We start from the raw sequence: 22,698 nt of genomic DNA, 5'->3' as shown, positions 1-22,698 counted from the left end.
ATTCATCATTTATTACAATTCTGCAAACTTTTATGATTTTAGCAGCTTTTCTAATATGGACCTCAGATTCTTGTTAACACTCCATGGCACAAATACTGTTCCCTTTAGGCTCTGTGTATGTGTGTGTGTATCAACATTTCTCCCATTTTAAAGTATTACTCCTCCATAATTGTATTTCTGTTAAATCAAAGTACTTTTACTACATCTTAGTACTTCTGCTCAATCATAGTATTTCTGCTAAATCATAGTATTTTGCCAAATCATGGTTTTTGTGCCAAATCATAACATTTGTTTTATGTTATAGTATTACTACTAAGTGGAGGAATTTCTGTCATGTTACAGTATATGTGCTGATTACAGTATTTCTGCTAAATCATAGTATTTCTACTATATTATATTTTTCTTTCTAAATATAGCATTTCTGCTATATAATTGTATTACTGCTATGTTATAATATTTGTGCTAAACCAGAGTATTTCTGCTGAAACATAGTATTTCTGCCGAATGATAGTATTTCTGTCAAATTACAGTATTTGTGCTAAAACATAGTATTTTTTAAAAAAATTTCAATATTAATAGTAAATTACAGTGTCTCTGGTAAATCGCAGCATTTCTGCTATGTTGTACTGTTTTTCTAAATCATAGTATTTCTGTAATGTTTAAGAATGTTTGGCTAAATATATTCTTTCTGTTATCTTATACTATTTCTCCTAAATTCTTGTATTTTTGAGAAGTTATCGTGTTTCTGGTAAGTTACAATATTTCTGCTAAGTTCTGCTATGCTATTGTATTTCTGCCAAGTATTATGTTTCCTCTAAGATATTGCAGTTCTGCTAAGTTACTACATTTTAGCAAAGTTCCTTTGCTTCTGCAAAGTTTTTACAATTTCTGCAACTTTTCAGCTTTTTCTGCTAGTTTCAGCAAACAGCTTCAGCATTACAGCATCCACACTGCATTTTCGCAGGAAATGCAAATTTTTCTAGTTGTGTGGATGCTTTAAGGCATCCACACTATTGTTTTCCTGTTTCTCTTTATTGTGTGGATGCTTTAAGGCATCCACACTATTGTTTTCCTGTTTCTCTTTATTCTTTATTATTGTGTGGATGCCCTAAAGGGCTTCCACACTATTGAGTTCCTGTTTCTCTTTATTCTTTATTGTGTGGATGCCCTAAAGGGCTTCCACACTATTGTTTTCCTGTTTTAAACTTTATTCTTCAAGTTGCTGCCCCGTTTTTTGGCACTGAACTACTCCTCCAGTTTTCAGCCGATTTTCTCCGTTCAAACTCTAAACTGTTCTGCTATTTCTGCTAATTCCGGCTATATCTTTTGGTGTTTATTACTGTTATACTTTTTAAAATATTACACTTTTTTCCTTTAATTTGTCCCATTGAAATGAATGGGAAACGTCCACAATTCTGCTAAAACTTGCTTGTTTTTGAAACTTAACTACTTTGTCATACTTTCACCTAGAAACTCCATTCAAACTTTAAAATGTTCTCAGATTATTGGGCTATTCCTGTCTGATTCAGCTTTTTCAGATCTTCTACCGTTTTAATCTTATCTCTCTTTAAGTTTTCAGTTGCAAAATTGTGATTTTTCAGAAAATACATGCGTTGCTATGGTTGCTATGCAATTAAGTCAGAGTGAGTGCTGGTCCGTTCTGAATTTTCTCTTCATGTCTAAACAACTTCTTGCTACTCACTCAATTTCCACTCAATTCCCACAAATCATACATCAAAACGTAGGTATTTTTGCTGGCTTTCAGACAATGTCACTATCTTTATTGTAAGGTTTACCGTTTTTTCGCAATTTGCCTCGGAGTGACACAAGGTCTGGCAAGTCCCCATTCAAAGTCTATGGGGAGGTTTTGAAATTCAGAGCTGAAATTTTGTAACGGGAGGCATTTTAAAATCGCCATATCTCTTTAACAAAGCAAAGTTAGGACATGAGGCTTGTGCCAATATATCTTCAGACACTGCTGACACTCACAGTGGAAGCAGTTTTTACAATTATCTTACCGTTGAGCAATGAATTACGTTTGTTTGAGGGGTGGAAATCTGTCCTTCTCTCAGTCTTCAAACTCTAGAAATGAAGCCGTTTCTTCTCTCGTCATATCTCCGCGACGGAGGTAGAACGAGCTATGAAAATCGCAGTCAAAATACACCAAAGTCCGCTGATTCACCCAGTACAAGAATTATGCTGCTAGCCCTCCTAGTTTTTGAGTTACACGACGTTTTGTAACTCCAAAAAACGGCGTTTTTCGCCTCTCACCGCGATCTATTTTCTGACTGCCCAAGTATCTGTCTTTCAGACCGCCGCCCCCTTTCCAGGTGGCGCAATCAGTAATGACACGGCTCTGCAGCTCAAAGGTCGTGGGTTCAATCCCACCTTTGTCCACGTTTTTTTTTTCACTACAAATTGATACACTATCACACACAAACCTGTAATTTATATTGCTAATTTATTACAATTCTGCAAAGTTTTATGATTTTACCAGCTTTTCTAATATGGACCTCAGATTCTTGTCAACACCACATGGCAGAAATACATACAAGTACACAGCCTGATGAAGCAGACAGAAGCAGTACCTCTGATTGGTGAATTTGAGCAGAACCAGGTTGTTCTGCCTCTTTTCAGCAGAAATTCTGCTCATTCACCTCTTTTCAGCGCAATGTTCTGCTTCTTTCCCTCTTTTCTGCAGAAATTCTGCTGATTTACCTCTTTTCTGCAAAATTTTCAGCCCTTTTACCTCTTATGAGCACAATTCTCAGCAGCTTCTGCTCATTTCACCATAATTGTCAGTCTCTCCATCTCCTTCCTTGTGAGAGTCAGTTTGGCACAGTGAGATGAGTAGCCGCCTTGAGCCCAGGAGGGCCAGGTTCGAAACATAGACTGTCTGCAACATAACAGTATATCTGTTATGTTATAGTATTACTACTTAGTCACAGTATTTCTGCCAATTCGTAGTATTTGTACTAAATCATACTACTCGTGCCAAATCATAGTATTTGTTGCAAATCATAGTATTCAAACCAAAATATAGTATTTGTACCAAAGCATTGTATTTGTATGAAGTACCGTATTTCTGCCAAATCATAGAATTACTGCAATTTCATAGTATTTTGAGGAATCCCTTTTGTGATAGTATTACTTCTAAGTCATAGTATTTCTGCTTTGTCATAGTATTTGTACTAAAACGTAGCATTTCTGCCAAATCATAGTATTACTGCTATCTCATAGTATTTGAGTGAAATTACAGTGTTTCTGCAAAAACATTGTATTTCTGCTAAATCATAGTATTTCTGTTATCTTAGAGTACTTGTACTCAATTATAGTATTTGTGCCAAAGTTTAGTATTTCTGCCAAATCATATTTATGTGAATTTGTACACTGTAATATCGCTGTATTACGTAGTGGCTAAGTAGGAGGCTGACTGTTACTAAGTGCATCAGTGTACATAGGTCATCTCTTGTGTTGGAGTGCCCTCTTGTGACGCCTTTTGGGTAGTGCCTTAGTAAATGTGAACACTGCATAGAAGTGGTATCAGACTGGTTTGTAGTGGAGGAATTTGTTGCCAGTTTCTTTCATCTTTAATCCGTATTCATGTTGTAATGTAGTAACTTTTGTGGCACAAATACCACAATATGGCAGAAACACTATGTTTTGGCACAAATACTTTGATTTGGTATACTTTAGCTTCTTCACCCCTTTTCAGCAAAATTTTCATTTGTTTTCACCCCTTTTCAGCACAAATTCCAGCTTTTTTGGCTGTTTTCAGAAAACAAAAACTCTTTTCAGCAGAAACTCTGCTGATTCATCTCTTTTCAGCGCAAGTTTCTGCTTCTTTACCTCTTTTCTGCAGAAATTCTGCTGATTCACCTCTTTTCTACAAAATTTTCAGCCTTTTCATCTCTTATCAGCACAATTCTCAGCAGCTTCTGCTCATTTCAGCAGAATTGTCCGTCTCTCCACCTCATCTTTGTAAGAATGACTTTGGCTCAGGGAAATGAATAGCCGCCTTGCGACCAGGAGGGCCAGGATCGAATCCTGTTTTGGCTTGTTCCTGCTTTGTTTGTTCCCCTGCAAATTTATGTGAATTGGTACACTGTAATATCGCTGTATTACGTAGTGGCTAAGTAGGAGGCTGACTGTTACTAAGTGCATCAGTGTACATAGGTCATCTCTTGTGTTGGAGTGCCCTCTTGTGGCGCCTTTTGGGTAGTGCCTTAGTAAACGTGAACACTGCATAGAAGTGGTATCAGACTGGTTTGTAGTGGAGGAATTTGTTACCAGTTTCTCTCATCTTTAATCCGTATTCATGTTGTAATGTAGTAACTTTTGTGGCACAAATACCAAAATATGGCAGAAATACTATGTTTTGGCACAAATACTTTGATTTAGTATACTTTAGCTTCTTCAGCTTCTTCACCCCTTTTCAGCAAAATTTTCATTTTTTCCACCCCAAATTCCAGCTGTTTTGGCTGTATTCAGAAAAAGACAACTCTTTTCAGCAGAAACTCTGCTGATTCATCTCTTTTCAGCGCAAGTTTCTCCTTCTTTACCTCTTTTCTGCAGAAATTCTGCTGATTCACCTCTTTTCTGCAAAATTTTCAGCCTTTTCACCTCTTATCAGCTTCTGCTCATTTCAGCAGAATTGTCCGTCTCTCCACCTCTTCTTTGTAAGAGTGACTTTGGCTCAGGGAAATGAATAGCCACCTTTGAGCAGAAATTCTGCTGATTCATCTCTTTTCAGCGCAACTTATTGCTTCTTTACCTATTTTCTGCAGAAATTCTGCTGAATCACCTCTTTTCTGCAAATTTTCAGCTTTTCACTTCTTCTCAGCACAAAACTCAGCAGCTTCTGCTCATTTAGCAAAATTGTCAGTTTCTCCATCTCTTGTGTTTGTCGGAACAAGTTTAGTTCAGTGAGATGAGTAGCTTCCTTGAGACCAGAAGGGCCAGGTTTAAATCCTGGTCGTGGGATTTGAACACCTGTTTTCAGCACAAATCTCAACTTATTAGCTGTTTTAAGCAGAAACCTGTTTTACGCAGAGAAACTTTTTTAACTCAATTTCAGCTTTTTCACCCCTTTTCAGCAAAATTTTCAGTTTCCCAGCTTTTTCAGCTATTTTCAGCAAAAAGATCTTTTCAGCACAATTCTGAAAGAGTTCTGCAGAAAACTTTTCAGCAGAACTTCTGCTGACTGAACTGTTTTCAGCAGAATTTTCACCTCTTTTCAGCCCAAATTCTGCTTGTTCACCTCTTCTGCAAAATTTTCAGCCTTTTCACCTCTTATTAGCACAAATCTCAGCTGTTTTCAGGAAAAACTCTTTTAAGCAGAAATTCTGCTGATTCATCTCTTTTCAGCGCAACTTATTGCTTCTTTACCTCTTTTCTGCAGAAATTCTGCTGATTCACCTCTTTTCTGCAAAATTTTCTGCCTTTTCACTTCTTCTCAGCACAATTCTCAGCAGCTTCTGCTCATTTAGCAAAATTGTCCCTTTCTCCATCTCTTGTTTGTGCGAGAATGAGTTTGGTTCAGTGAGATGAGCAGCTGCCTTGAGACCAGAAGGGCCAGGTTCGAATCCTGCTCAGGGCAATATTTTGTTTTCACCACCATACAACTTTTTGCAGTACCTCTGATTGGTGGAAATGAACAGAACCAGGTTGTTCTTTCATTTCATTTCTTTATTTATTTCACACATGGTTCAACAGTGTTTTTTTTCTACATACAGAACCTTCTGCCTCTTTTCAGCAGAAATTCTGCTCATTCACCTCATCTCTTGTGTTGGAGTGCCCTCTTGTGGCGCCTTTTGGGTAGTGCCTTAGTAAACGTGAACACTGCAAAGAAGTGGTATCAGACTGGTTTGTAGTGGAGGAATTTGTTGCCAGTTTCTTTCATCTTTAATCCGTATTCATGTTGTAATGTAGTAGTACCACAATATGGCAGAAACACTATGTTTTGGCACAAATACTTTGATTTGGTATACTTTAGCTACTTCACCCCTTTTCAGAAAAATTTTCATTTTTTTCACCCCTTTTCAGCACAAATTCCAGCTTTTTGGCTGTTTTCAGAAAAACAAAACTCTTTTCAGCAGAAACTCTGCTGATTCATCTCTTTTCTGCAAAATTTTCAGCCTTTTCACCTCTTATCAGCACAAATCTCAGCTGTTTTCAGAAAAAAAACTCTTTTGAGCAGAAATTCTGCTGATTCACCTCTTTTCTGCAAAATGTTCAGCCTTTTCACTTCTTCTCAGCACAGTTCTCAGCAGCTTCTGCTCATTTAGCAAAATTGTCAGTTGCTCCATCTCATGTTTTTGTGAGAATGAGTTTGGTTCAGTGAGATGAGCGGCTCCCTTGAGACCAGAAGGGCCAGGTTCAAATCCCGGTCATGGCAAAACCTGTTTTCAATTTTCTCTTTTGTTCTGCCTCTTTTCAGCAGAAATTCTGCTGATTTACCTCTTTTCTGCAAAATTTTCAGCCTTTTCACCTCTTCTCAGCACAATTCTCAGCAGCTTCTGCTCATTTGAGCAGAATTGTCCGTCTCTCCTCTTCTTTTTTGAGAGAGTGAGTTTAGCTCAGTGAGATGAGCAGCTGCCTTGAGACCAGCAGGGCCAGGTTCGAATCCTGCTCAGGGTGACATGTTTTTTTTTCACCACCATGCAACTTTTTGCAACTTTTCATCTTTTTCAGCTTTTCAGCAGACAGCTTCAGCGTTAAGGCATCCACACAGCATTTTCGCAGGAAATGCAAATTTTTCTAGTCTTTACTTTATTCTGGTTGCTCCCCCATTTTTCGGCACTTAACTACTCTTTCAGTTTTCAGCCGATTTTCTCAGTTCAAACTCTATACTGTTCTGCTCTTTCTGCTCTTTCCTGCTATGACTTTTGGTGTTTATAAATATTATACTTTTTAAAATATTACACTTTTTTCCTTTAATTTGTCCCATTGAAATGAATGGAAAACTTCCACAATTCTGCTAAAACTTGCTTGTCTTTGAAACTTAACTACTTTGTCATACTTTCACCTAGAAACTCCATTCAAACTTTAAAATGTTCTCAGATTATTGGGCTATTCCTGTCTGATTCAGCTTTTTCAGATCTTCTACCGTTTTAATCTTATCTCTCTTTAAGTTTTCAGTTTCAAAATTGTGATTTTTCAGAAAATACATGCGTTGCTATGGTTGCTATGCAATTAAGTCAGAGTGAGTGCTGGTCCGTTCTGAATTTTCTCTTCATGTCTAAACAACTTCTTGCTACTTACTCAATTTCCACTCAACCCCCACAAATTATACATCAAAACGTAGGTATTTTTGCTGGCTTTCAGAAAATGTCACTATCTTTATTGTGAGATTTACCGTTTTTTCGCAATTTGCCTCGGAGTGACACAAGGTCTGACAACTCCCCATTCAAAGTCTATGGGGAGGTTTTGAAATTCAGAGCTGAAATTCTGTAACGGGAGGCATTTTCAAATCGCCATATCTCTTTAACAAAGCAAAGTTAGGACATGAGGCTTGTGCCAATATATCTTCAGACACTGCTGACACTCACAGTGGAAGCAGTTTTTACAGTTATCTTACCGTTGAGCAATGAATTACGTTTGTTTGAGGGGTGGAAATTTGTCCTTCTCTCAGTCTTCAAACTCTGGAAATGAAGCCGTTTCTTCTCTCGTCATATCTCCGCGACGGAGGTAGAACGAGCTATGAAAATCGCAGTCAAAATACACCAAAGTCCGCTGATTCACCCAGTACAAGAATTATGCTGCTAGCCCTACTAGTTTTTGAGTTACACGACGTTTTGTAACTCCAAAAAACGGCGTTTTTCGCCTCTCACCGCGATCTATTTTCTGACTGCCCAAGTATCTGTCTTTCAGACCGCCGCCCCCTTTCCAGGTGGCGCAGTCAGTAATGACACGGCTCTGCAGCTCAAAGGTCGTGGGTTCAATCCCACCTTGGTCCACGTTTTTTTTTTTCACTACAAATTTATACACTATCACAGACCTGTAATTTATATTGCTAATTTATTACAATTCTGCAAAGTTTTATGATTTTAGCAGCTTTTCTAATATGGACCTCAGATTCTTGTTAACGCTTCATGGCAGAAACAAGTACACAGCCTGATGAAGCAGACTGAGGCAGTACCTCTGATTGGTGAATTTGAGCAGAACCAGGTTGTTCTTTCATTTCATTTCTTTATTTATTTCACACATGGTTCAACAGTGTTTCTTTTTCTACATACAGAACCTTCTGCCTCTTTTCAGCAGAAATTCTGCTCATTCACCTCATCTCTTGTGTTGGAGTGCCCTCTTGTGGCGCCTTTTGGGTAGTGCCTTAGTAAACGTGAACACTGCAAAGAAGTGGTATCAGACTGGTTTGTAGTGGAGGAATTTGTTGCCAGTTTCTTTCATCTTTAATCCATATTCATGTTGTAATGTAGTAGTACCACAATATGGCAGAAACACTGTGTTTTGGCACAAATACTTTGGTTTAGTATACTGTAGCTTCTTCAGCTTCTTCACCCCTTTTCAGCAAAATTTTCATTTTTTTCACCCCTTTTCAGCACAAATTCCAGCTTTTTTGGCTGTATTCAGAAAAAGACAACTCTTTTGAGCAGAAACTCTGCTGATTCATCTCTTTTCAGCGCAAGTTTCTGCTTCTTTGCCTCTTTTCTGCAGAAATTCTGCTGATTCACCTCTTTTCTGCAAAATTTTCAGCCTTTTCACCTCTTATCAGCACAATTGTCAGCAGCTTCTGCTCATTTCAGCAGAATTGTCCGTCTCTCCACCTCTTCTTTGTAAGAATGACTTTGGCTCAGGGAAATGAATAGCCGCCTTTGAGCAGAAATTCTGCTGATTCATCTCTTTTCAGCGCAACTTATTGCTTCTTTACCTCTTTTCTGCAGAAATTCTGCTGATTCACCTCTTTTCTGCAACATTTTCAGCCTTTTCACTTCTTCTCAGCACAATTCTCAGCAGCTTCTGCTCATTTAGCAAAATTGTCAGATTCTCCATCTCTTGTTTTTGAGAGAAAGAGTTTGGTTCAGTGAGATGAGCAGCTGCCTTGAGACCAGGAGGGCCAGGTTCAAATCCCGTTCATGGCAAAACCTGTTTTCAGTTTTCTCTTTTGTTCTTTTGTTCTGCCTCTTTTCTGCAGAAATTCTGCTGATTTACCTCTTTTCTGCAAAATTTTCAGCCTTTTCACCTCTTCTCAGCACAATTCTCAGCAGCTTCTGCTCATTTTAGCAGAATTGTCGGTCTCTCCTCCTCTTATTTGAGAGAGTGAGTTTAGCTCAGTGAGATGAGTAGCTTCCTTGAGACCAGGAGGGATAGGTTCGATTCCTGCTCAGGGCGTTTTTGTTTTTTTTCACCACCATACAACTTTTTGCAACTTTTCATCTTTTCAGTTTTGAGCAGACAGCTTCAGCAATAAGGCATCCACACAGCATTTTCGCAGGAAATGCAAATTTTTCTAGTTATTCTTCAAGTTGCTTCCGTACGTTTTTTGCCGTGGATCTACTTCCTCAGTTTTCAGCCGATTTTCTCAGTTCAAACTCTAAACTGTTCTGCTCTTTCTGCTAATGTGCGCTATATCTTTTGGTGTTTATTACTATTATACTTTTTAAAATATTACACTTTTTTCCTTTAATTTGTCCCATTGAAATGAATGGAAATCTTCAGAAATTCTGCTAAAACTTGCTTGTATTTGAAACTTCACTACTTCTTTATACTTTCACCTAGAAACTCCATTCAAACTTTAAAATGTTCTCAGATTGTTGGGCTATTCCTGTCTGATTCAGCTTTTTCAGATCTTCTACCATTTTAATCTTATACCTTTTTAAGTTTTGAGTTGCAAAATTGTGATTTTTCAGAAAATACATGCGTTGTTATGGTTGCTATGCAATTAACTCAGAGTGTACACTCGTCCATTCTGAATTTTCTCTTCATATCTGAACAACTTCTTGCTACTCGCTCAATTTCCACTCAACTCCCACAAATTATACATCAATACGTAGGTATTTTTGCTGGCTTTCCGAAAATGTCACTATCATTGTTGTGGGATTTATAGAATTTTGGCAAATCTCCTCAGACCAACACAAGGTCGGAAAAGTCTCCATACAAAGTCAATGGAGAGTTTGTTCAAAATCACCGCTGGATTTCTCTAATGAGAGGCATTTTCAAATCGTCATATCTCCTTAACAAAACAGAGTTGAGACATGAGGCTTGTGCCAATATATCTTCAGACATCCCTGATGCTCACAGTTCAATAATTTTTTCCTCACCTATTACCGTTTGGCCATGAATTACACTTGTTTGAGGATAGGAAATTTGTCCCTCGCTCAGATTTCTTCAGATTTCAAACTCTGGAAATGAGGCACTTTTTTCTCTCATCATATCTTTTTGATGGATTTCCACAGAGACCTGAAAATTCCCATGACTGTTCACCAAAGCCTGCTGTCTCTTACGGTGAAAGAATGATTTTGATGCTCCATATAGATTTAGAGTTACAAAACATTGTTTGAGGGCAAGTCAAGGCAGTTTTGCTTTGCCTCTGCTCAGTTACAGTGTATTGCAAGTCATATATCTTTAATAATTTATATTTTATCTCTGATTTATGAAGACCTGCAGATTCCCCCATCTCTTCTGAACAAAACGGTGTCAGAATGAGTGTTCTAGCCCCTACGGTTAGGAAATTATGGCCATTTGTTCGAGGGGAATCCTGAATGTGAGAAATACACTGCAGAAAACTTATACCTCTCTCTGTGTCTGTGTGTGTAAGGGCTGATTACAGCAGGTGCAGCCAATTTAACTGACCTAGATATACCAAGCCCAGACTCTTAACAGCCACTGTTCCCTTTAGGCTCTGTGTATGTGTATGTTTGTGTGTCTGTATCAATATTTCTCCCATGTTAAAGTATTACTCCTCCATAATAGTATTTCTGTTGAATCAAAGTACTTCTACTACATCTTAGTACTTCTGCTCAATCATAGTATTTCTGCTAAATCATAGTATTTTGGCCAAATCATGGTATTTGTGCCAAAGCATAGTATTTCCACAAAATAACAGTATTTCTGCTATGTTATATTATTACTGCTCATAGTATATATGCCAAATCTTGGTATTTGTTCCAAAGCACAGTATTTCTGCCAAATCACAATATAACTGCAAAATAAAGGTTTTTGAGCCAAATCATAGTGTTTGTGCTAAATCCTAGTAATTCTGCTCAATCATAGAATTTCTGCTATGCTGAAGTGGTTTTTGCTAGATTATAGAATTTCTGCTAAGTCAAAGTATTTCATGTAAATCATACTACTTATACCAAGTCCCAGTGTTTCTGCCAAATCATAATTCGTAAATAATGTGGCGTGTTGGTGGAACAGCTAGTTCTCTCCCATCATGCCTTGGGACATGTGCTGCTGTTTAGATGTTCTTGTTTCATTGTTTATGGTTACGTTACTTTTAACTGTTGTCTTGAATGCTGTGTTTATACTACGGTACAAAGTCACTGACAGTTATTGTTTTATAGGAAGAATGCAGTACCATAAGTGAGTTCTGTTATGCTTTTATTGACCCTTGAAGCACATTGTAGCACAAGCAAGTGTTTAATAAAGGGCACCCCCTACCAGCTTGGGGTAGAAATACAAGCTCAACATCTCACTCAGAGCTTCTTTGTAAGATTCATCTGCATGCTGCCAATTTATCTTTGGGCACTGCTGACACTCACGGTGTGAGCAGTTTTTACTGTCATCTTACTGTTGAGCCATAAATTATGTCTGTTTGAAGGTTGGAAATCTGTCCTCCTCTCAGTTTTCAAACTCTGAAAATGAAAATTTCTTCTCTCGTCATATCTCCGCGACGGAGGTACAAAGAGCAATGAAAATCGCAGTCAAAGTTCACCAAAGTCGGCTGATTCGCCCAGTAGACGACTTGTGCTTCTATCCCACCTAGTTTTTGAGTTACACGACGTTTTGTAACTACAAAAAACGGCGATTTAAGCCTCTCACCGCCATCTATTTCTGACTGCTCATCAATCTTTTTTTCCAGCCGCCAGCCCCCGTTCCAGGTGGCGTAATTGGTAATGACGCGGGTCTGCAGGTCAAAGGTCGTGGGTTAAATCCCACTTTGTTCAACTTTTTTTTTTTTCACTACAAATTTATACACAGACCTGAAAATTAATATTGCTAATTCATTACAATTCTGCAAAGTTTTATGATTTTCTGAGCTTTTCTAATATGGACCTCAGATTCTTGTTAATGCTCCATGGCAGAAGTCGCAGTATTTGTGCAAAAACATACTATGTCTGCAGAATCACAGTATATCTGTTATGTTATAGTATTACTACTAAGGCATAGTATTTCTACCACATCATAGTATTCCTTCAAAATCATAGTATTACTGCAATTTCATAGTATTTGACCAAAATTGTAGTATTTGTGCAAAAACATACTATGTCTGCAAAATCACAGTATATCTGTTATATTATAGTATTACTACTAAGGCATAGTATTTCTGCCAAATCATAGTATTCCTTCAACATGATAGTGTTACTGTAGTTTCATAGTATTTGAGCAAAATCATAGTATTTGTGCAAAAACATACTGTGTCTGCAAAATCAGTATGACTGTTATGTTATAGTATTACTACTAAGGCATAGTATTTCTACCACATCATAGTATTCCTTCAAAATCATAGTATTACTGCAATTTCATAGTATCTGAGCAAAGTCGTAGTATTTGTGCAAAAACATACTATGTCTGCAAAATCACAGTATATCTGTTATATTATAGTATTACTACTAAGGCATAGTATTTCTACCAAATCATAGTATTGCTTCAACATGATAGTATTACTGCAGTTTCATAGTATTTGAGCAAAATCGTAGTATTTGTGCCAAAACATACTGTGTCTGGAAAATCAGTATAACTGTTATGTTATAGTATTACTACTAAGGCATAGTATTTCTACCACATCATAGTATTCCTTCAAAATCATAGTATTACTGCAATTTCATAGTATTTGAGCAAAGTCGTAGTATTTGTGCAAAAACATACTATGTCTGCAAAATCACAGTATATCTGTTATATTATAGTATTACTACTAAGGCATAGTATTTCTACCAAATCATAGTATTCCTTCAACATGATAGTATTACTGCAGTTTCATAGTATTTGAGCAAAATCGTAGTATTTGTGCCAAAACATACTGTGTCTGCAAAATCAGTATAACTGTTACGTTATAGTATTACTACTAAGGCATAGTATTTCTACCACATCATAGTATTCCTTCAAAATCATAGTATTACTGCAATTTCATAGTATTTGAGCGAAATTGTAGAATTTTTTGCAAATCATATTATTCGAACCAAAACATTGTATTTGTACGAAGTCATAGTATTTCTTCTAAATCATTGTATTTCACCCAAATCTCAGTAGTTGTGCTAAAACCCAGTATTATTGCCAAATCATGGTATTTGTACTAAATCATAGTACTTGTGCCAAATCATAGTATTTCTGCCATATTGTGCTAGTTGTGGAAAAAAATAGACTGTCTGCAAAATCATAGTATATCTATTATGTTATAGCATTACTACTAAGTCATAGACTTTCTGTTTTGTTATAGTATATCTGCTGAATATAGTATATGTGCCAAATCATAGTATTTATAGCAAATCATAGTATTTGTGCTAAAACATAGTATACTGCCACATTATAGTATTTGTGTAAAACCAGAATGTCTGCAAAATCATCATATATCTGTGATGTTATAGTATTACTACTAATACATAGTATTTCTGCAAAATCATAGTATTTTTGCAGAAACCTTGTACTTCTGGTAAATAATAGTATTTGTGCCAAATCATAGTATTTGTGCCAAAACATTGTATTTGTACAAAGTCATAACATTTCTTCTAAATCATAGTATTTCAATCAAATCTCAGGAGTTGTGCTAAAACGCAGTATTATTGCCAAATCATAGTATTTGTACTCAAACATATCAGTTCAACGTTTTTTAAATGCCTTCACAGTCTTGCCCCGCCTTACCTCTCTGAGCTTCTTCATCTCCACACACCCTGTCGGTCTCTAAGGTCAGCTGACCAGCTGCTCCTGGAGGTACCGAGATCCAGGAGGAAGCTCAGAGGGGACAGGGCCTTCTCTATTGTGGCTCCAAAATTATGGAATAATTTGCCCATGCACATTAGAGAGGCCCCTTCACTGTCCACTTTTAAATCACGTCTTAAAACCCACTTTTATTCCTTGGCTTTTAACCTCAGTGGGACTTAGTTTCTCTTTTAATTGAAGTAGTTATTTAATTAATGATTTCACTCTTCTTTTATTTGGTTTTTACTTATATCTAATGTAATTTTATTTTACAGTTCTAATGTACAGCACTTTGTGTCAGCTGTGGTTGTTTTAAAGTGCTTTATAAATAAAGTTGATGATGATGATGATGAACTTGTTTAACTCTTCTCAACAGCCCAACACCTCTTCTTCACCCCGTTTCAGCAGAATTGTGAGTGTTTTCACCCCTTTTCAGCACAAATCCCAGCTTTTTCAGGTGTTTTCAACAGAAATCTCTTTTTTAGCAGACATTCTGCTGATTCACCTGTTTTCAGTGCAACGTTCTACTTCTTTACCTCTTTTCAGTAGAAATTCTGCTGATTCACCTATTTTAAGCAGAATTTTCAGCCTTTCACCTCTTATCAATACAAATCTCAGTATCTTCTGCTCATTTCAGAGGAAACCATTTCACCTCTTTTCAGTAGAAATTTGAACTTCTGTACCCCTTTGAAGCAGAATCTTTGCCTTTTCACCTCTTTTCAGCAAAAGTTTCTGTTTTTTCACTTGTTTTCAGCATAATTTTTCAGTTTCTTTACCGCCATACAATTTTTGCAGCTTTTCATCTTTTTCAGTCATTTTCAGCAGGCAACTTCAGCGTTAAGGCATCCACACAGCATTTTCGCAGGAAATGCAAATTTTTCTAGTTGTGTGGATGCCCTCAAGGGCTTCCACACTATTGAGTTCCTGTTTCTCTTTATTCTTTATTATTCCTGTCGCTTCCGTACGTTTTTCGCCGTGGATCTACTCCCACAGTTTTCAGCCGATTTTCTCCGTTCAAACTCTAAACTGTTCTGCTCTTTCTGCTAATGCCGGCTATATCTTTTGGTGTTTATTACTGTTATACTTTTTAAAATATTACACTTTTTTCCTTTAATTTGTCCCATTGAAATGAATGGAAAACTTCCACAATTCTGCTAAAACTTGCTTGTCTTTGAAACTCAACTACTTTGTCATACTTTCACCTAGAAACTCCATTCAAACTTTAAAATGTTCTCAGATTATTGGGCTATTCCTGTCTGATTCAGCTTTTTCAGATCTTCTGCCGTTTTAATCTTATACCTCTTTAAGTTTTCAGTTGCAACATTGTGATTTTTCAGAAAATACATGCGTTGCTATGGTTGCTATGCAATTAAGTCAGAGTGAGGGCTGGTCCGTTCTGAATTTTCTCTTCATGTCTAAACAACTTCTTGCTACTGGCTCAATTTGCACTCAACCCCCACAAATTATACATCAAAACGTAGGTATTTTTGCTGGCTTTCAGACAATGTCACTATCTTTATTGTGAGATTTACCGTTTTTTCGCAATTTGCCTCGGAGTGACATAAGGTCTCAATACTCCCCATTCAAAGTCTATGGGGAGGTTTTGAAATTCAGAGCTGAAATTCTGTAACGGGAGGCATTTTAAAATCGCCATATCTCTTTAACAAAGCAAAGTTAGGACATGAGGCTTGTGCCAATATATCTTCAGACACTGCTGACACTCACAGTGGAAGCAGTTTTTACAATTATTTTACCGTTGAGCAATGAATTACGTTTGTTTGAGGGGTGGAAATCTGTCCTTCTCTCAGTCTTCAAACTCTGGAAATGAAGCCGTTTCTTCTCTCGTCATATCTCCGCGACGGAGGTAGAACGAGCTATGAAATCGCAGTCAAAATACACCAAAGTCCGCTGATTCACCCAGTACAAGAATTATGCTGCTAGCCCTCCTAGTTTTTGAGTAACACGACGTTTTGTAACTCCAAAAAACGGCGTTTTTCGCCTCTCACCGCGATCTATTTTCTGACTGCCCAAGTATCTGTCTTTCGGACCGCCGCACCCTTTCCAGGTGGCGCAATCAGTAATGACACGGCTCTGCAGCTCAAAGGTCGTGGGTTCAATCCCACCTTGGTCCACGTTTTTTTTTTCACTACAAATTTATACACTATCACAGACCTGTAATTTATATTGCTAATTTATTACAATTCTGCAAAGTTTCATGATTTTAGCAGCTTTTCTAATATGGACCTCAGATTCTTGTCAACACCACATGGCAGAAATACATACAAGTAAACAGCCTGATGAAGCAGACAGAAGCAGTACCTCTGATTGGTGAATTTGAGCAGAACCAGGTTGTTCTGCCTCTTTTCAGCAGAAATTCTGCTCATTCACCTCTTTTCAGCGCAATGTTCTGCTTCTTTCCCTCTTTTCTGCAGAAATTCTGCTGATTTACCTCTTTTCTGCAAAATTTTCAGCCCTTTTACCTCTTATGAGCACAATTCTCAGCAGCTTCTGCTCATTTCACCATAATTGTCAGTCTCTCCATCTCCTTCCTTGTGAGAGTCAGTTTGGCACAGTGAGATGAGTAGCCGCCTTGAGCCCAGGAGGGCTAGGTTTGAAACATAGACTGTCTGCAGCATAACAGTATATCTGTTATGTTATAGTATTACTACTAAGTCACAGTATTTCTGCCAATTCGTAGTATTTGTACTAAATCATACTACTCGTGCCAAATCATAGTATTTGTTGCAAATCATAGTATTCAAACCAAAATATAGTATTTGTACCAAAGCATTGTATTTGTATGAAGTACCGTATTTCTGCCAAATCATAGAATTACTGCAATTTCATAGTATTTTGAGGAATCCCTTTTGTGATAGTATTACTTCTAAGTCATAGTATTTCTGCTTTGTCATAGTATTTGTACTAAAACGTAGCATTTCTGCCAAATCATAGTATTACTGCTATCTCATAGTATTTGAGTGAAATTACAGTGTTTCTGCAAAAACATTGTATTTCTGCTAAATCATAGTATTTCTGTTATCTTAGAGTACTTGTACTCAATTATAGTATTTGTGCCAAAGTTGAGTATTTCTGCCAAATCATATTTATGTGAATTTGTACACTGTAATATTGCTGTATTACGTAGTGGCCTAAGTAGGAGGCTGACTGTTACTAAGTGCATCAGTGTACATAGGTCATCTCTTGTGTTGGAGTGCCCTCTTGTGACGCCTTTTGGGTAGTGCCTTAGTAAATGTGAACACTGCAAGAAGTGGTATCAGACTGGTTTGTAGTGGAGGAATTTGTTACCAGTTTCTTTAATCTTTAATCCGTATTCATGTTGTAATGTATACCCTGTTCTCAATCATAGAAACCACACCATATCACCCCTCCACATCCTCCTACTGTATGCCATATCTCCCTGTAACATCCATCTGACTGCCAATAAACTCCACCTGTGGTAATCTAATCCCTGGATGCCAGCCTCTCCTTCTGACCGAGGATAGCTACTATTGCAGCACCACCCAGCATTAAACTGATGTACACCATTCTGTACAGTGCTAAATCATAGTGTTTGTGCCAAACAATAGCATTCACCCAAATAATAGTATTTCTGCTATGTTATATTATTACTGCTCATAGTATTTCTGCCAAATCATGGTATTTGTTCCAAAGCATAGTATTTCTTCCAAAGCATAGTTTTTCTTCCAAATCATAGTATAACTGCAAAATAAAAGTTTTTGAGCCAAAACATATTTTTTGTGCTAAAACATAGTATTTGTGCCAAATCATAGTATTTCTGCTGAATCCTAGTAATTTTGCTCAATGATAGAATTTCTGAATTTATGCTGTAGTACTTTTTGCTAGATTATAGTATTTCTTCTAAGTCAAAGTATTTCATGTAAATCATAGTATTTCTACCAAGTCCCAGTGTTTCTGCTAAATCATAAATCATACATAAATCAATGTTTCAGCACAAATTGTATGATTTGGCTCAAATACTATGATTTGGCAGAATTTTCTATGGTTCAGCACAAATGCTATGATTTGTAAGAAAAAATATTATTTAGTATAAATACTAATAATACTGTGTTTTAGCACAGATTCAGCTAACACTATGATTTGTCACAAGTGGTATGATTTGGTACAAATACTGTGATTTGGCACAAACACTGTGATTTACCAGAAATACTGTGATTTGGCAGAAATACTATCGTTTGGTTCAAATATTATGATTTAGAAGAAATACTATGTTCAGACTTTAAAAAAATTCTGCTATTTCTGCTAATGTGTGCTATGACTTTTGACCATTGAAATGAATGGAACACATTATCAATGTGGTCACTGATTTTGCTCCCTGGAGTGAGCTGTATTTTAGCTCAGTGAGATGAGCAGCAGTTCTCAGAGCGGGAGGCCCGGGTTCAAATCCCGCTTATGGCAACTATTTTTTTCAGTGCATAATTATATTGTTTTAACTCTTTTCAACACAAATGTAAGATTCTTCACCCCTTTTCACCAGAATTTTCCAGTTTTTTCACCACTTTTCAGCACAAATCCCAGCTTTTTCAGCTGTTTTAAGCAAAACCTCTTTTCAGCAGAATTTTGCTCATTCACCTCTTTTCAGCAGAAATTATGCTGATTGACCTCTTTTCAGCAGAATTTTCAGAATTTTGCTTATTCAACTTGTTAATATATGCGATTAGCTACATGAAATGTGCTGTTTTAGGGTTACTAAGCAAATGTCTACGTGACCTTTACCTAACAACCTTTGTGATGATAAACTTGTTTACCGACTTGCTCTCTAGTAGAACATACAGACTTAGAAAAGGGGAACCTCAGCTCTGAGTTCTGAGAATAACTCTGTTAAGTGGACAGGAAACACGTCGAGACAGCAATATAGGGCAAATATGTTTGAGCTTGTAATTAAATGTGGGGCTTGAAAAGAGGAAGCAAATTTGGTACAGGACGTACTTGAGATGATCAGACGAGAGAAGGAGAAGGTCAGGAATAGTTTAAACTAAGATTGAGAAAGTAAATGGGGTAAAAGGGGTGTAGCTTCAGGGCAGCTCACAGCCCGGCGTAAACGCAAGGTGCTGTCACACAGCTTAAGTTATTTGGGTGATTTATTTTATGACAAAATAATAAGGAAATATTGAAAATATACAACACGTTGAGGAGATCTCTTTTGTTATATTTTAGTGTTTAACATGGAAGATGCCTCTCTGGAGCTTCTCTCCTGATGCTCTCAGCCAGACTGAAAAACAGGAAGTTTTAGTGCACAAGGCATATTAATAAATATAGACACAAAAAGAGGAACTCCCCATATAAACAACGTTGAAAATGTGTGAAGTATAAAGTACCGAAATAACACTATATAAGTCACAGCTGATGCTTCTAATGTTAGAGAGCTCTTGCAACTGGCGTCTGAGCTGTGCAGAGGTCTCTCTTAAGACAGGTACTTATGTAGGTTAGTATGAGGTTGAGTCCAACAGAAGCAAGGCACCCTAAATGTGCACAGCATGCAGCAGGGGTGGCCAAATAATATAGGAAACAGTACATGTAGGGAGAGAACACTCACTAAAGTTCTAACTAACATAGTGTGGTGGCTTATGTGAACTTGCAGGCGTTCACTATGACATCATTAGCACAACAGAGACTGAGTAAAGTTTAGATGCTCGAAACCTGACATTTACACATGAAGGAATCAATATGGCAGATTTAATGGGATTAGGAGGACCTAATTATTGTATTAAGACAGCAGAACTTGAAGCGAAAGTCAGGAAAGATTTAAAAGCAGGAACTGTTGGGATTGGGGATTTAGAGATTTTTATTGCTATCATATAATCTGCCTTAGGATGACTGTATTAATAACGTGTTGTACAGTATTATTTTATGTTTGTCATAACAGTGATGTCTCTATTTACAGGTTGAGTTAATTTTATACACAATGCGTAACTGTGCTTGTTTAGAGTTGATGTTCCGTCCAAACAGGTTTTAAGCTTCACTGGTGAGAGTGTCCAGGTGATACATGTTGAGGGAAGATGAGAACATAGCAGGTTAATTGCACGCACGCTTACAAACACACATGATTTATATATAGGCCAGGCCAAAGGCCTGGACTTGATGTAGCTTTTAACTTTACAGCTCCTAACTTGCAGGAATGGCGGGGAGTGTAATGAATGAATGCAAAACATGCTTACAGACACAAACATGACAGGGTTTATTTACAGGGTAAAGGTGACCACAGGTTGCTTGTTTCTGCTTAGCAACTACTGAGGTAAATGGTGTTAAGATAAATATGCAATAAGTGAACAGGAAATGTGTAAGGGTGAGCCGGGTGAAACAAAATGTTGTGGATAATGGAAACTTGTCTAACGGGCATTAACAGTAACCTTTGCATGTTATGTATATGCTTGAGGCCAAAAGAGGCGTAAATCCAGATAGAAAACTTTGAAGTGTGCTTTTTAGCGGAGAGTTAGGCTGACATGGGATGGTGTGTATTTTACTTGGGTTGTGTTTAATAAGACTAAAAGCGTTGCTCACACACATAAAGAGTATGAGATTAAATAAAGTTAATATAATGGATAGAGCCCAGAACAGGATAATACATAAGTAAAATCAAATGTAATGTTTGATTTCACTTTTATTGGGAACAATCAGGCTAGAAATGTGAGTAACCTATGTTTAAACTGTGAAAACACTCTCCACATACTTTGAAACTGCGCAACTCTGAGTGGGCAATGCAATGAAGCAACTGATACATATCTGCATTAAACTAGCCAACATAGACTCACCACAAAATGATGCAGGATGTGGCCCTGCAGCGGGGCAGAAAATCATTTGCAAACCAGGGATCTTATGTTGATTATCATATCCTTACTTATGTACACACACACACAGAAGGGGAAATTTCGAACAAAACAAAAACAACTTCCCTTATCCTGTCAGCACAGGAGCAAATAAAATCTTTTGGGCTCTGTTAAAATTTCTTTAGTAAAAGTGTAAAAGGCCAAACCTAGGAGTTGGGCAAACAGGAGAGTCCCTCCAATATCAGGAGTTAATAGTCAGGAACATTTCTCACATTAACGCCTTATATCTGACAAATCATTGACTCATAGATGTAGATTGACATACAAGTGGACATACATACACATGTGCATTTAGAATTAGAAGTGTAGAGGCATGTACACACAGATGGCAAACTGGTACAGGTCTAACTGAAGAGCTTAACAAAGCAGACGTGGCAGTAGGGTTTGTGATTTTGCCTGATATGATATTGTGAACTAACTTGAATATGACAGGAACCTTAGATGAACACAGTAGGTTAGTAAGGTGTAGCAGAGAGAGGCTGTTTGTTTTCTATCCCTTACAGGAGAAGATTTCACTAGAGAGAGACCCAGAAGGAGCGGAGATTACCTAAGCATGAAGTGTTTTCAAGTGGGGGCTGGTGTTTAGTACTAGACCACCTAGAGGACAGGAGGTTATTGTCTGATTGCTGAGTCAGGGGCGGCAAGAGAGGGTCAGAGCGAAGTAGTGGACCTGGGAATGGTGTAGTGACGTCTTTGGAAGACGTCAAAAGGGGAATTGTGGAATTACAGGATTATTTACATAACCATCATCTTATCATTGCAGTAATTATCATTTCATCAAAGTGTTTATTGAAGCTGCTGGCATTATGTTATAATTATATTATAGGGGTTATCATAATCAAATATTAACATGTTATTACAGGTGCAGTTATAACTACTTTAAAATGATTGAGTAATATATATATATCATAACTCATATGCTGAGTATATTGTTACAGTAAAATAGTAGTGAGCAAAGGCCTGAATGATTCAGCTTCTTGTGGCATTTGAGTTTGCTTAGTTACAGGTGACGGAAGGATGTCCAGTCCATGGTGACCTCAAAGGCCTTAGATCATCACCATATTTAGAAGAGTATGCCACAAGGAGGAACCTCTGTGTTTGCATTTAATTCTTAAATACATGAATGTTCTGTACATGCAATTATGTGCTTGTAAACGCAAGAAGGGGCGTTACAATACCCTGATGTTATAAAAGCAATCTAGAGTGTATTTTGGGCAGAGATGTACAACTGTTTGCAGTTTACACCTCTCCACGCTGCGTGCATTCATTAAAATCAATTGTTTGATTGACCTCTTCTGGACCATCATTGTTTTACTCTCGTCCTCAATTCGAACCCGTAACAAACTCTTCTGCAAATTTTCAGCCTTTTCACCTCTTATCAGCACAATCCTCAGCAGCTTCTGCTCATTTCAGCAAAATTGGCAGTCTCTCCACCTATTCTTGGTCAGACTGAGTCTGGCTCAGTGAGATGAATAGCTGCCTCTAGACCAGAAGGGCCAGTTTCGAATCCTGCTCAGGGGAACATTTTTTTTCCACTACTTTTCAGCAAAGATTTCTCCGTCTTTACCCCTTTCAGTAGAATTTTTGACTTTTCACAACTTTTCAGCAAAAAAATTCTGCTTCTTCACCTGTTTTCTGCAGAATTTCCAGTTTTTGCACCGCCATATAACTTTTTGCAAATTTTCAGCTTTTTCAGCAGCCAACTTCAGCGTTAAGGCATCCACACAGCATTTGCAAA

The 22,698-nt window shown here is 37.4% G+C and overlaps 1 protein-coding gene across 2 annotated transcripts in view; it reads left to right on the top strand.

The window, feature by feature from the left end:
- The window catches only part of LOC112842638 (receptor-type tyrosine-protein phosphatase C-like), a 115,716-nt gene that overhangs the window by 62,888 nt on the left and 30,130 nt on the right, over window positions 1–22,698 (top strand). Inside the window, exon 2 of one of the 2 annotated variants that reach the window (XM_025899572.1) lies at window positions 14,471–14,506. The exons of the other annotated variant lie outside the window; for it this stretch is intronic. Within the exon in view, the coding sequence (XP_025755357.1) occupies window positions 14,471–14,506 (36 nt within the window). The remainder of the gene's footprint in view (window positions 1–14,470; window positions 14,507–22,698) is intronic. 2 annotated transcript variants of the gene reach the window in all.

Source organism: Oreochromis niloticus, linkage group LG17 (genome assembly GCF_001858045.2).
Source record: "Oreochromis niloticus isolate F11D_XX linkage group LG17, O_niloticus_UMD_NMBU, whole genome shotgun sequence".
Classification (NCBI taxonomy): Eukaryota; Metazoa; Chordata; class Actinopteri; order Cichliformes; family Cichlidae; genus Oreochromis; species Oreochromis niloticus.
The sequence above is the reverse complement of the archived record's forward strand: the minus strand, read 5'-3'. Positions and strand labels throughout refer to the sequence as shown.